Genomic DNA, 15,634 nt, shown 5'->3' on the forward strand with positions numbered 1-15,634 from the left:
CACTAAAATAAAAAAAACCCAACACCTGTTAGATTTTTCTGCATGATGGAGATGTCCAAGTATTCCTGAGTTTACTTTAGTTTTGGATATTCAGATTTTACTCATTGTTTTAAGGCAATTTCTTCTGAGGACAGGGGCATTCTCCTCTCCTCTTCCTCTCCCACACCTCTCTTACCCTTTTTTGGTGGATCTACAAATAACAATGAATTGACATTTCTGACACTGATCAGGAGACGAGAAGGACTTTTTTGCCTTTAGCCCCTGCTTTCTTCTTTTCCCCCACTTGGGTGAAGAGCTGTTGAAGCTTCTTTGGAAGCAGGGCAAGTTATGCAGCTAAATGCTGGTGGTGGTGGAAATATCTTCTCAGCTCCCTCAAATAGAAGTTGCATGTGAGCTAGTGTTCCACTCACCTAACCACTGAATTTCTCCTATTCCTATACTCCGAATTTTTCCTACCACTTTCTAATAATTCTGACAGCTCTTTATACTTTTGGCTTTCACTTTACCTCCCAGGTCTATCACCTCTACCATTTCTTTATATGTTGTGTGAAAATACACCTCCCTCTGCTTATTTTAGACCTGCTGATGGACAATGTCATTTAGTGCCCCTTCTCTCATACACCATGAAACAATCTTTCCCCACAACATTCATGACTGTATTTACCTCTGACTTACAACCTTTCAATCCACATTTTTCTAGATGGAAGAGCATTAATCCAGCTACTCTACTTGTACAGAGTCTGTCCATACCTTTACTCACACATTGGTCCAATGATGGTGGCCCTATTCTCCTTTGGACGTGAACCTCCCACTATCACCTGATGGACCTGCTCAGCTGCATGTTCCATGAGGTCTTCTGGTCCCTCCACTGCCCACACTAACAGCCCAGAGGGTCGACTCCAAATCTTCCTCTGCCTCCAGGACCCTCGTAGCCCTATATGAAGGGTCTAACTCTGCTCTGCAGTGAACATTTATTTTCATCACTTGTCCTTGGGAAAAACGGGGAGACACTGTTCTACAGCAAAACACTGTGCACACAGGTTGTTAATTGGGATAGACTTCCTGGAACAGGAACAAACACATGCAAAGCTTCTAATTCAATTTTCTGATTTATAAATGTATTTGGGAATGACGTGGAGGAGATATGAATCAAAATGACTTTACAGATTGGGTTATACCAACCAGTTAAGGGCCCGGTAGAGGAATGACATGATTTATTCATGACATAAAGGAAGAGAAGTGAGGAGTTAGTGGAACCAAGATAAAAACTGAGGATTTTCTTTATCAAAGGTGTTTGATCTGGGTACGAGTTAAACACTGAACAGGTGAACTGAATAAATGCAGAGAGATAACTGTATTCCAAGCAATTTGTTGCCTATGTCTAGCTTTTAAAGTTTTTCTCTTTCTTAATTTCTTTTTGCCTCTCGTCTGTTTCAAATACACACTTCAGATTCAGAAACATGTCTGAAAGTTTGTGTCATAGGTGAGGTTTTCGCTCTTTGACCTTAGTGGAAGAAAGCCTCTCATTGGCTTTTAATGGGAGCCTGCATTCATACAAAGAGAAGGTCAGTCGTTGCTAAGGGGTGTTCGCTTTTGTCTCCCTCTTGCTTCTCTTGCCCTTTACTCTAATAGCTTCTAAAGGAGAGGGGAAGGTCTGCTTTGAGCAGCAACCTGTCCTGCTTCCTGTCTTCATAATCCATGGTCAGAAATCGATTTTTTCAAGCAGAAGCTATTAAAGCAATAGCGATTCTTATCATTTACTCTTCGTGAGCTGCTGCTGAGCCCACTGGAACGTCTCTAGTTCCATTTTTATTATCGATCTGTCCCACTGTTACTGGGAAACACCTGAGACTTTCAGATGGCTGTAGCTTGTACTGACTGGATGTTGAAGCGGTTAGATCTGGGAGAAACTTGTGGAGTAAGTCATGACAAGATATTTTCCAAACCTGCTTTGTCTATCTCAGACATGATCTCACAAGATCATTCTTTCAGTACAATTTCTGCTTAGTATTTCATGCTATTTCATAATTTCACGCCATAATTTCATGCCATATCATGGCATGGTATCAGCATGTCACATGACAGACACATCCTTCAATCCATTTCTTCATTTGTTCTTTTTCACATCATTTGCTCTGCAGTTATTACTACCACATCTCCAGTGCCCTGAAGCTTACGGCACCCTGGATTTTGGGAAATCCTCCATTTTCCCTTATCTTCCTTTCCTGTTCCTACACATTACATTTCTAACAGTGAAGATCTTGATCCTTAATAAATGCAGAAAATTCCTCAGTTTTTAACATCACGTTCCCCTTAATTAGCCACCTTTTGTAAACTCTGCTTTCTCATGCTAAAAGCAGAGCTGTCAAACTCTAGGACAAACTTCGCATTAGCTCTTTTGATGTTGCAGTCACACTATACCAGGTAATATTTACAAGGAAAAGATGTACATTTCTGGATGAGTGAAGGTATAACAACTCCACAAGCCATGGGCTGGCAGTGGGCTTTCAGTCGAAGGACCTCGACGCATAGTATCACTGGACATACATGACTTGGGGTGCTCTGTAGGGTAGTGGAGAAGTTCAGCTACGGCTCACAAAACCTTCTCAGCACCAATCCTTCAGAGGAGCGGGGCAAATGCATTGTGACACCGTAGTCACAAACAAATCTCTAAAGCAAAACCAAGCTTTAAATAAGCTCTATATCCAGAAAGTCACCTGTTTCTTTATTTACCCCCATGCACGTTGCTGGAGCTGACTAACACGAAAGGTGCACTCTTAAATGCGAATGTAAAATCAACAGCGATCTGTGGAAACGGGGCCACTCAGCACTGTTTTCTGCCTTGGACCTTCTGTTGTCCATGAGAAAAATGAACACCAAACAGGGTTGGAGGCTGTCCTGACAGGCACAGGGAGCAGGAGCATTGGGTGACTTGTCCCTTTTTCTGTGACTTCAAGGTGAGCTGTGCAAATAATTGGCACAATTCTAAGTGAATGAGGTGGTTTCCTGGCAGTTCTGCCTTTGTGATACAAAGGCATATTTGGCCTGAGCACCTGAACAGGTCGAGGGCCCTCAGTGAATATCCCTCCATAACATGCACTCACCTGCTTGTTTCCTTTTAAATGAGCATTGGAGTAAATAAATAATGGGTTTAGTTAATTTTTGGGTTCTCAGTGGTAGTGATAATATATTTTGCTTATCCGCTGCCATCTGCTCATCCCTCTCCTCATTTATTCAGTTTGCATTCCAGTTTCAAAAGCAATATAGAATAAAGGAGAAGACAAAATGAGGAAAAGAATGCTGGTTTGAGAGAGAGATTAAGATGTTTTTCAAGTAAATTTGAATCATTTTTTGGAGGGAAGAACAATCTGGTTCTGCTTTTTTTTTTTTGTTATTTTCATCTACTCATTATAGTTCTCTTGCATGAGCAAAAGGTTTGGATGCATCTTACCTAACTTTTGCCATGGAAATGTAGGGAGTCTAGTCTAAAGCAGACTATCAAGTTCCCTGTAGAGGCCATATCAGATATCCAAAGCTCATCTTAACCCTTCCTAACAGATGTCATGGGACAACCCATGTCCTGAAAGTGCTAGAGGGAGAAGCTAGACAAGGAGTTTAGATTAGATGGTTAATGTCAGGTGTCCACAGTTCAGTGGGAGGAATGTCATCCGTATGTTTAACTAACCAAAAAGAAAGGCAGCACAATAACACAGCTCCCTGGAGTCCCTATCCATGTCCTACTTACAAATTTCATTTGGCTATCCCAGGACACGGCTGTACTCTGCTCCTTGACTCACCCTGAGCCAACAGAGACTCAAATGTGCTTGGAGTGCTCCACGTGAGGCCACTGCAAGCTTGAAGATGGCATCAGTGGAGGTACGTGCAGCAGTCTATTTAACCACTTGCTTCAATACCTGCAGAGGCTCATTCTCATGGTATTTCATGGGGAGCTCTTCCCTTTGCTCTGTGCAGTTGTGTAGAGTTGTGTGTGGGTGCCAGAACTGGAAGGGGTGGGGAGTGGTGATAGCTGGGTGTTGCTTCAGTCTGAACCATTAGGACCTGGATATTAACAGTAAATGACATATATGCAATTAATTTGACTTGTTTGATTCTGTCCTAATGAAGTTAGATAGTGCTGCAAAGGATTAGTCTATGTCTTTTAAAGTGAAGGTACGGACAGAGAGTGTAATTTCAAAATCTCCATACAGACGAATCAGGAAAAAAAAGAGATGACAGTAGTTAAAATAACTTTGGGCACAATATAAAAAAGAGAATGACAAAAACCAACAAAAAAGCTCTTAATTTATACTTGTTGAATTGAAATATTAAAGATACTTTTTAAATTCAAATGAAAAAGCTATCTGATAGAAGATTATGAATGTGAAAGTTTAAAATGATAGAAGACATAAAAAAAAAGACAATCATCATGACGGATGACGATTTAAAACATCCACAATAAAATAATAAGATCCTCGATTTCTCAACTAAGTCTCAAGGCTCTGCTTAGGCGGAAGAGGGATTGTTCAATGACTTTAGGTCAGATTCTGAATGTTAATGCTGGTATAACCTTGAGTTAGTCTGGGTTTAAAAGATTGTAAACCCAGAGAAGAATTTGTTTCCAAGTTCTTTAGATATAAGACAATATTTGCACAAAACTTGCAATGGTATTAAACACACAAGTGATATAGATACATTGGAAAAATTTATCTGTGTGTCTGTGGATGAGCAAATTTGGTCCACCTATAGCTGAGACCTGAGTGTCTGTTCTGGATTACTCCATAGACTTCCCTACATGAACAGTGAGGACACCATAGGCTGAGAAACATCTCCAGGACATATGGGGTGTGCCCCTGTTTACTGCAGGAGAAAACCCATATATCTGGCTAGATTTAATGTTAAGCCTTCATATGGCTGAGATTAGACCATACTGACCCTGATTTACTGCACCATGTAGACAGAAAGGAGCAAGGCTGAAATCAGTAGAAAACCCATCTTGATTAACATATGATCTTGTTTATATTCAGGGATTTATAAATCCCTTGACCGGATTGAATCAGCTTTCTCATGCAGCCTAGACTTTTTAGATCCCAATCGCCTTATAGGAGAAGAAAAGCTCACAGTTTTCATGAATCAATGCTGATAAATATCCTTGTCATTTCAAAATTCCAGTCTGAGAGAAAAGATTGCAAATCTAAATGCTTAGTATTGCTCTGCACAAATATATACCTTAGAGGTGACGCACAATTCAACTGCCAAATTTTGTAGCTGGTGTTAGCCACAGGAGTCTGATTACATGACTCTCATCTCACCCTAGTTCTTGCCTGAAGAACTCCATGAAACCTTCTGAATGAGCACGATGGAAATCAGTCTGACAAACTGCGAGTGCACCTAAAAACTGCCAACAACAAGCACAGACAGCTTCATGCTCATTCTAAGACTCCAGGTAGCCGGTAAAAGCATCGCTTCCATGGAGACCCAAAGCCAGATACGACTTGGAGGGTTTGCTTCTCAGCATGTAGGATGTGGAACTGCTAAACTGGACAAAGCAACAGCTTGAAGCCAGGAAATGTCCTGAGCCAGATGGACAGCATTCTTAGCAATGACATTCAAAAGAGGGGAGATAATTTTGCTGAGACAACTCAGGATTCACCTGAGACCAATACTTACAGTCCTGGCTTGCCTTTCTATCTCATAATGCATGAATTATATCTGAATATTCAGTGAACAGGTGCAGAACTGAGTCCCTCACCTTCCTGGCAGCCAGCGAGTGACATGGTCTGGTCTCTTTCCCTCTCTGTCGCTTTGGCTTACTGCATATGAAATGCTGCAGGTCCATCAGAAGAAAATGCAGAAGCAGCCCTGGAGATGTCCTGGGTCCCTAACGTCATCTAATTGCTTTAAATCTCATTGAAGATATCTCCAAAGTTTGTCTTTACTTCCCACAGAAACCCACACTGGAACCTTTCTCCAGTTTCCACTCTGACTCTATTCATGGCAGTTTGCATATTCTGCTTTTGTTGGATTTTGGCTTAAACTGGTCTTTCCCTTCCTTGATTTCACTCTTACAATGGTAGCTCTCACCTTTTGTTTTGCCAAACTAACCAAGTGTCACTAAGCCACACTCTTCCAGTCTCTTCTAGTATGATGGGCTTTTTATTTACCGAAGTATCTATCTTCCACAGTTTCAGTTTATCTTTGTAATTTACATGCAACAGGGAGAGACTAAAAAGCAGTGGCAACATTTTTTGGAAACCACTGTAGGATGAGGCAAGCCATCTCCTACCATCTTGTACTCTGGAGGAACAAGAAGAATAGCCTTGGAGAAGCCACCTTACTACAGTGGCTCACAGTTTGTCTCAGGAGCCTTCCAAGTACTAACCCTGGCCCAAGGATTCAACTTCTACAAGGCATGATTGAGGAATGGTGATGTGCAGTATTCAAGAGGACATGTGGAAATTTCATAAGTGCTTTCGTAAGGTGGTATTTTCATAATTTGATATCTATGATATATTGGGCAAATTTCCATTATCAGTTCCCTGACTGCTTCCTTGCATTATCACTTTTTCTTTACTTGTGCATGAATATCACAGTAGTTCTCTCAGAATTTCTGTTTTCTTTGTGTGATATGGTTTTAGAAATTCAATCCATTGGAGCAGGCTATGTCTAAATGCAATAGGAGGATGGCAGGGCATGAACCAGTACTGGATGGCAAGGCCAGCTAGACTCTCCGATGGCTTCCTACCCACACAAAAATGCTTTGATGGCAATGCCTGTTCCAGACAGCACTGTCACAGTTTGGCTGCACCTGTGAAGTTTTACACTCTCCAGTAGTCCAGCAAAAGTATACATTCATGGTGTGGGATTCATCAAAGGCAACAAGCTTTATTTCCTTGTATCACTCATGCCCAGCATCTGGCAGTGTATTTCTAACACCAGGAAAGAGTTGGTGTTTGGTGCAAAAATGATGAACATGAACAAAACAAGTAAGAAGGTGGAGACATTATGTATTGGAGAATGGGGGGAAATCAGGAACCCATGGAGCAGGGGAGGGAAGATATGGCGGAAGCTGTGGTGGTATCTGATGACAGTGCTGGTATTGTTTCAGTGCTCTTGACCAACGTTGAAGGACTTTGAGTTGAACTATGCAAACGCATGCACATGTTTATGTGCTTAGCTCCACACAGGGCAGCTGCCGTGCCTGGGTGACCTGGAAGTGGCTCTGCCTGCCTGCATAGGCAGGATTTGGATAGCTCTGTTCTAGGTGGCTTGACAATAGGAATATACCAGAATCAATGACGAACTGCAGTACTTGCAGTCAGTAGGCCCACTAAGCATGAGGAAGGGAAGTGGAGCAGGAAAGAGAAGTAAAACGCGTTCGTGAGGGAGGGGAAAGGAGAGCAGATGTAAATTTAGAGCACCAGAGGAAAAAAGGAGTTTGGCAATCCTGAAACCCAGAAGGATCTCACCCTCATTGAGTGGGATTCCAGAGCTTGGTTATTCTTGTCCCGGCCCCCTAAGTCAATTAATCTCATAGCTGAAGCTTAAAAACTGTCAAGTGCTAATTTTTACTGTTTAACTTGTGCATGATGGACAATTTGCTTTCAGAGAAACTGTGGGAAACAAATCCCTATCACAAATGTCATCTTCTATGTATTGAAAGAAGGCTAGAGCACTCTGGTCAAGGGATAGCAATTAATGCACTTTAATACTGAAAAGTGACAAAAATATTTTCATCCATCTCCTTCGCATGGTACTGATGAATGTCATGAAATAATGAAAATCTTCTGGATTTGTGAATGGCATAAAAATTTAATGTCAAATGACATCAGGGCTATGCTAGGCATTTTAAGGTTTCTAAATGCCACGAGATATTTTATCTTTTATTTACCATGAGATAGGATATCACTCATTTGAAGAGCATATTCTCTATTAGGCAAGGAAATCACATTAACTCTTTATTTCCCAGTATTTCACCCTTTTTCTGTTATAAATATAAAATAATTTTCTCTCTTGCTCACAACTTTGGCATAAGCTTTCATGTTTCTGCAAAGGGATCAAAGAGGAAGATATAAACATTAACCAGATGATTGATTTCCTTGAAAGCTATTCAAACATACTCACTACTACAAAGGAAGAAGTGCTTCACAAACTTTAATGGCATTAATTTTGCAACAAATCCTATAAAACAAGAAGCAATCTTACCCTCCCTTTATTTAAGACTATACCCGCTTTCTGCATTTGTACACAATTTTACAAAGTGCATAGCTCAGAGAAAATCAAAGCTGTTGTCTTTGCTTTGGGAATGGCATTATTTTCTCTGTTTACAGAAGGAGATGCTAGCACGTATGCTCTGCAAAGGTGGGATTCACCCATATTGTAAGACATTTACATCTGCCAGAGCCACTGTACAATCATTTGATTGTAACTGGAAAGAAATATGTGGTTTATCAATGTTATTCAACTCATCTTGAAGGTGAAGTCTAAAAGTCAGCTGAGCTGCACCTCTGAAGAGCCTATTTCTCACCACTGACTGTAAAACAAACTCAGAGGCAGGTTTACATATGGAAAACTCTAAAATCAGTTGATACGGATGCCATTCCATGTTAGAAATTAGTTCCCTAAATATCAGCACCAGTTGAGGCATCCTCATGGATTTCTTAGATGCCCCAGAGTATCTCAAGTGGCACCAGACACTTATGTTTAGGAATCTGAATGGAGTCCTCAGTGGCTACAGTGTAGGTGCCTACCTGCGAGCTTAGTGCCTGCATTTCTGCTACACTCAACAAAAAATTTATCAATACAGCAAATGACATCTAAGGAGCTGTTCAGGTTCCTACATATGGTTGTCTGTTGACTGCACCGACTAGATTACTGTTGATATTAATGGGTGAGACACACCTGCATTAGAAACAGCAGAAATTAAGTTCTGAATCTGCTTTCTCCAACAAAGCAAGTCACTCTGTGCTTTACCATGCTAAGTGAGGAGAAATAGGTATTTTCATGGTGTTGTTCATCTGATCTCTTTAAGTGGCTAATTTCTGAGATGAATCATGGCCTAGCCATCACTGGACAAACCAGCCTGCTCTCCAGTGACTGGAATCCCTGGATGACAGTCAGATGCAGAAAACTACATTTAACCAGAGGAAACTCATCCAAACGGATGTGAAATCCCCCTAGAAGGCTGCTGACCTTGCCAGCTGCAAGACTAGATGACATTTGCTGAGCTCACTGCTCACAGAACACCACAAATGCCAGCAGTCATGCTACAACATGGGTATGCAGGGAAGGGTCATGGGTTGACTTGTGTCTGAGGCTCTTTCTTGGTCTGGCACATTGTGATGAGTGCATAGAGAGCCCAAGTGGTGCCCTGACTGCTCTCAGTGAACTCTGGACTTCTCCCAGAATAGGAACCATTCACTTGCCTAAGCATGGGTTTTTTGAGATACCCTTAAGTACCCGAGAGATCCAATGCCACATGAACTGGGGAAGAACTACACCTTTCTGCAGGCGAACCTGGAGACCAGGATGTCCTAGGACATCTCGGAAAGTAGTAGTTGCCCCTGAATGGGCAAGTTCATTGAGTCTCATAGCCCATCCTAGCACAGAGTTAAAGGCATTTCCCTTTCATTAGCTTAAGTTCAATACAGCCACAATGAGATATAGATATATGTATGATCAAATATATATAATAATTTCCTCATTGCTCTGCTTTGGTGGGATGAAGTATTAGCAATACTTAGAGCGGTTTTTCTTCCTCTTCAGGTAACTCTGCTGGGTCTCTAAAACCCAGTGAGCGAATGTTGTGCTCAGGAGAGGAGAGAGTGCAAAGCATCCACAGCAGGCAATTATTCCACATGGCTGAACCAATGGGCAGGGGTCTTGTCCTGCAAGATGTGCCATTACAGCAGCCTCTGCCTGCTTCCCCTGGATGTTGATGCAGCAGTGATGAACTACTGGGAGTTCTGGAAACAGGGAGGTTACAGCACTAGGATAGGTCTCTGGGGATTTTGAATTTCCCTTCTGGGTCTGCAAAGACTTTTGGCATAGCCTTGGGCAAGTCATGTAATCAGCATGTGATGGTTAAACAGGGATGATATTGTGTCCTTACTCCCATTCATAATCTATTATGTGTGTTTGGACTGCAAGGCTGTAGAAGTGGAGACTTATCAGCTTGGTACATAATCTCCAGGGCAAAAGAGCTTAATTCTTTGTGGAGGCCTACAGGGCTACTATAATAAAAATAGTAAATAATGACTATAAACTACCAGGAGACAGAGTCCTGTTGCTGCATGGGCCTTGTGACCTGCGTTTTAAATTAAAGCTTCCTCAAACACCCTGAACAGTGAGTTAAGCTACTTTCTCCATTGACCTTCCCCACCCATTATTTTTCAGGTTAATATCTTGGCTTGTGTCCAGATTTGTCATTTCCGCTGAAAAAATACTTTATTATGTACAGGTTCAACTTGTTTATTTTGCGTCAGAGACTTAATTAATTATAGTGCTAAACTGTTCATTTTGTACAACAAACATACTATTACACAGGTTGATTCCATTTTCCCTGTGCAACATCCATATTATTGGATTTCACCAGAAGCCATTTTTGCATCCCTATGATCCAGTGTAGTATGTGGTGCTGCAAGAAGGGCAGCGAGGATGCTCTAGTGGTTTGGGCATTCATGTGTGGCTTGGAAACCTCCTTTACCTTGTACAAAGAGCTTCTTTCTCCCTCCGATTATACCAAGAAGCTTCCCCTGTGATATGATGTGAAACACCCTGGACAGTGAAGCCATAAAACCATTTCAGTGAGATGAGCTGTCTGCTTTTACTTACCAAGAAAAGTAGTGAGGAATCTCAAGAACTTTGGGCATGGCCGTACCACAACCTCTCCCACCTCCGCTTCAGGCCAGCATGTCATGTTGTCCCATTGCCTTCCACAACCTGGGAAAAGAGAAAAGCAGATGGTAGAATAAATGCGAGCACTATCTGCTGGATGGAGCAGAGGAACTGTGCGAAGGCTTGTGGAGCCTACCACCTCAGTGCAGGCACCTTTTGGAAGGAAAGATACAGAAGTATCATAAATATGTGGCTTTCAGCTACCCCAGTCCCTGAAATTCAGTACTGGTGGTGTCTGTATTTTTCCAGAAATTGGCACAGAAAGAACAGCAGATTGGTGCAAGAATCGGGCAATTCAGAGTTAACAGAGATGGGTGAATTTTTTTGGATGAAAAAGCCAGAAATGCCTAATTAAATATCCCTCTTCCTTGCTCTTATCTCTCCATGTTGCGTTAAAACACCTGGTCTGAATATGTGAGACATGTTCCCCTTCCTTCTCTGCTTCCCCCAAACTTCTGTTACCAGCTTTTTCTTCCCTTTGAAATGAGATGCCTGCGCAGGGCATGTGCTCAGCAGGAAAGGGACACTGATGACAATCAAGAGATCAGAAGCCAAATTCCTTCTCAGGAAGCAGTTTTTCTCCTTAAAAAGGAAGGATCATTGAATCACCAAATCATAGAATTGTTTAGGTTGGAAAAGACCCCCAGGGCCTTCTCTGCCGGCCACTTTCCAGCCCCTCTGCCCCAGGCCTGGAGCGTTGCCTGGGGTTGGTGTGACCCAAGGGCAGGGCCCGGCACTTGGCCTTGTTAAACCTCATACAGTTGGCCTCAGCCCATCGATCCAGCCTGTCCAGGTCCCTCTGCAGACCCTTTCTACCCTCAAGCAGACTGACACTCCTGTGCAACTTGATGTCATCTGCAAACTTACTGAGGGTGCACTCGATCCCCTCATCCAGATCGATAAAGATACTAAACAGAATTGGCCGCAACACTGAGCCCTGGGAACCCCACTTGTGACTGGCTGCCAACTGGATTTAGCTCCATTCACCACAACTCTTTGGGCTCAGCCATCCAGCCAGATCTTTACCCAGCGCAGAGTATGCCCTTCCAGCCATGAGCAGCCAGTTCCTCCTGGAGAATGCTGTGGGAAAAGGTGTCAATGGCTTTGCTTAGGCACAGAACACTCCTGGAGGCTGAGGAGGGACAGTGCTGTCTCCAGAAGGTGCTCTCTGTGGAAGGGTGGTGTCAGGTGGTACACTCCTAGCTATCTAAGCTAGGAATGAAGGTATAACAAATGGAGCTAACTTCAGGGAGAAAACATAGTATTGTGTTAAAATAAAGCATTTCTGAAGATTTTCTGGATAGTATAAAAACTTTCTGGGAGAATAAAATTACAGGTCCTTCCTACAGAGTTATAATGTTGTTCTTTGCCCTTTGATTTCTGCTTTCTCAAAAATATATTAATGCTATCACATACATATTTCACTGTTGAATAATGTAACATTAGAACTGAAGCCAAAAGGAGTTGGCAGACCTGAATTAAAAAAAAAATTCAGACATGTTTTTGCCTCAACATGCTCCCTATTTTAGAGTTCTTACTAGAATTTTGAAAACATTTTTTTCCTCTCTAAATTTCCAAAAGACAGGCACTTCAGTTCCTGCTTGGGTTAGACAGATGGGTTGTCAACAGACCGAATTTTTTTTATAGCACCTCTGCTCTTGGTTATTTGTTATGCCCCATTGGCTTGCAACACTTCCCCAAATGTGACTAACGTGTTGCTGTTAAGGTCAACAGCTTAACAAAAGAAACTAGAACATGAAGGAGAACGCTTTGAGAAAATATTTTTCACATGCTAGTGAAGGGAACTATGAAAACCACTGTCAATCTGCATTTCTTGGTAATTATATCCCGATCTGAAATTCCTCCTTTAAATCATCTTTTACTACTTGAATTAAGAAAAAGGCTAGTGTCATCATCAGTCTGCTCAGACTGAGGCAGTGTGCTGTCTCAGATCAATAAAGAGAGCACACAAAAATGCTTTGAAGCTGAAAAAGAGCCTTCAGCTCTCTTTCAAAGTTATTTTACAGGTTTTTCCTTCCGTCTTTCATGAGCAAAAAGAACTTTTCAAATTAAGTCTTGAGGTGAGTTTATCAGAGCCTGAAAATTTGAATAACTGACAGTATCTTCTTTGTGCATGCTATTCTGTAGCATTCATTGAAATTCAGTTTTCAGGTTTCTAATACGAGGTGCAAAGCTCAGTTTCCACAGCGTCATACCTGCCACCAAACAGCCAGCAGCTCCAAAATTATTAAGATATTAGATATTGTGCCCATGGAAAATAGATGATTTCATGACAGGATCTTTCATGTTCTACAATCTTTTCCTCCATGAATCTCAGTAAATTATAGTGCACCCACTACCTCAGAACAGGTTATAATACAAAATAAAATACAAGGTGATAGTATCAGATGGGTTTTAAAATGTCCTGAATTACGCACTTTGGGAATTTTTGTGATCTGTATCTTTTTCTCTGTTGGCCTTTTTCACCACCACCTGTGACGCATGAAAAATGCTTTTAAGTGTTCACTTTTGTAACAAGAGTTCTCTTTGATTAAAATAATGTGAAGTCACACAGGACTGGCCTTGCAAGACAGGCAAAGTGGATCTTTAAAATTTATTGCCTCTGTAAAGACTTTTCATATCTGCTTATTAGCTCTTCCAACACCATTCTTCCTATTGCCCCCCTCTCCCCGCCCAGTTGTGGTGGCAATTTTGTGCAGCTGCTTGGAAGGCTCCAGGTTTTAAAGGTGGGATTCATATCCCTAAATTTATGCATCTAAAACTCGGATATGTAAACCTAAAGAAGCCAATGGAAACCAGAGCTCTGGCTGGCAGCTCCTGTCACCGTAGGATGGGTATCTAAAGTTCAGAAAATGAATCATTTTTTGGAGATGATGTCTTCTCTCCAGTTACTAGAAGAGTGCCTGCATGAGTAACTCGAGTTTAATGAATTAGAACAATACAAAGGTTGATACCTGCAAGATGCTTTGCATCTGCAGCCCAATGCTTGCTGCTCACCCTGTGCTCATCCCACTACAACATCAGGCAAAAGCGTGTGCCTGTCCATCCAAACCATGACACAGACAACCTTTATCAAATAACCTTCCAGAAAATTATTTTCTTGCTCCAAAACTGATAGACCTTACCCTGGCAAACTGCTGGGATCAGGGGGTTGGCAGGCAATATTCAGTCATGTCAGCATGACAAATCAATACCTAAAAACACTATTTGAGGGCAGAAACAGCTGCAATGTGCCTTGAAAGAGGTAATCCCTCTCTTCCCGGTGCCATCACTTGACCTTCATAGATGTCATAAAGATGACAGTTTGTTTTGCCTGATCAAATAATGTTTGGTGATTGCTAAGTGCTTCTCCATTAATTGATTATAAATGTTGTGTTCTCCCTTCCACTCAGTATCTGCAGGAAGGATGCAAAGGTATTTATCAATCCTTACTCAAGGCAGCAGGTGCAAATGAGCCATGAATACACGTACCCTTCAATGCCATTTCAATCGGAAGAACTGCTCTGCTCATTCACTTGTTACTGAAAGCCAAGGAATACACCCTGCCAAGGGCTGTGCTTTGCTTTGGAAAGGATCACAAGTGACTCTAGAGAAGCAGTGTAAAAAATAAGCATACGACTTTTTCAAGACAGTAGCATTTATGACATCCCTGGGTAATCAGGTACACTCTCTGAACTCTTGTAATTATAAATATATATATTTTAAAAGATAATATTTTCCTGTTTGATTATTTCAGCTGTGACTTCCAGACACCCAGCTTTCTCCTGCTCTTGCCTGGTAGACCATGAAGTGCTCTCTGGAGGCAAATTTCTTCTTCTGGAGGGTTTCAGGGAGAAATCCTTCACAACTCTAACAAAGGTGCCTTTTAAACTTCATTCAGATAAGTAGATCAAACTGCTCACCGTTGCACTGTAAGCCATGCAATTAGTGTAACTCCTAGCAGCCACCTCTCTCCCTCTTGAAGTGGGCTCCTGAAGAAGGGCTCAAGGAATGGGCTGGAGGCTGTCAGCCATGTGCTGGAGCTCAGATCTTTACATCCAGCAGCTGAGCCTCCCTCTTTGCAATCCAAATGCCCCAAGTGCAAGCCAAGGGCTGCATCAGCCTCAGCTGGGCTTTGGAGAGCCCTCCTCTAAGAGGGTCTGACTCAGAAGCAGTGATTGAAGACCACTGACACAGTCCTCACTGCTCTGGGCTAGGAAACCCCACCACAGCTGCAGAAGGTGGTAACCTTTTACACTGTCTGCTAAATGTGAATCAAAACTCAGGCCCTCATTTCCTCTCCCTTTAAAAGGTTAATAAACAGAAAAGGGGTCAGTCATCATGAGGCACAGGTATACAGTGGTTTGCAGAACTGGCAGACTAGAGCACAAAAAATATTGTTTTGAGTCGTATCTACACTTGCAGGAAATATATGGTCAAAGCTTATCTAGGAAGCAGCAGAGAATAATATTACTTCATGAATAAACATGAATTCCAGAGCTCTGGCACAGCTCTGAGATGTGACTAGGTTTGGCTGAGGAAAGAAATTAATGGCAGTAGGCTGGTGCCAGGCACTCTCGTAACGCAGGTGAATTCCCAATTAAAAACAAAAATCCTTTCAGCACATATCTCATTTGCACCAAATTCTCCCTAACGACTGGGGTCACTCCTGGTCTTTTCTGAAGAACATTGACACACAAGACTTTTGCTTTTTGAATCCTTGTTCAGATGTAAAGATCCC

General features: G+C 42.0%; 1 protein-coding gene across 1 annotated transcript in view; it reads right to left on the minus strand.

Moving 5' to 3' along the window:
• Positions 1-15,634, minus strand: part of VIPR1 (vasoactive intestinal peptide receptor 1) — a 117,271-nt gene that overhangs the window by 46,378 nt on the left and 55,259 nt on the right. Inside the window, exon 3 of the mRNA XM_075082209.1 lies at positions 10,831-10,938. Within this exon, the coding sequence (XP_074938310.1) occupies positions 10,831-10,938 (108 nt within the window). The remainder of the gene's footprint in view (positions 1-10,830; positions 10,939-15,634) is intronic.

The sequence above is a fragment of the Phalacrocorax aristotelis genome, chromosome 2 (assembly GCF_949628215.1).
Source record: "Phalacrocorax aristotelis chromosome 2, bGulAri2.1, whole genome shotgun sequence".
NCBI classification, from domain to species: domain Eukaryota; kingdom Metazoa; phylum Chordata; class Aves; order Suliformes; family Phalacrocoracidae; genus Phalacrocorax; species Phalacrocorax aristotelis.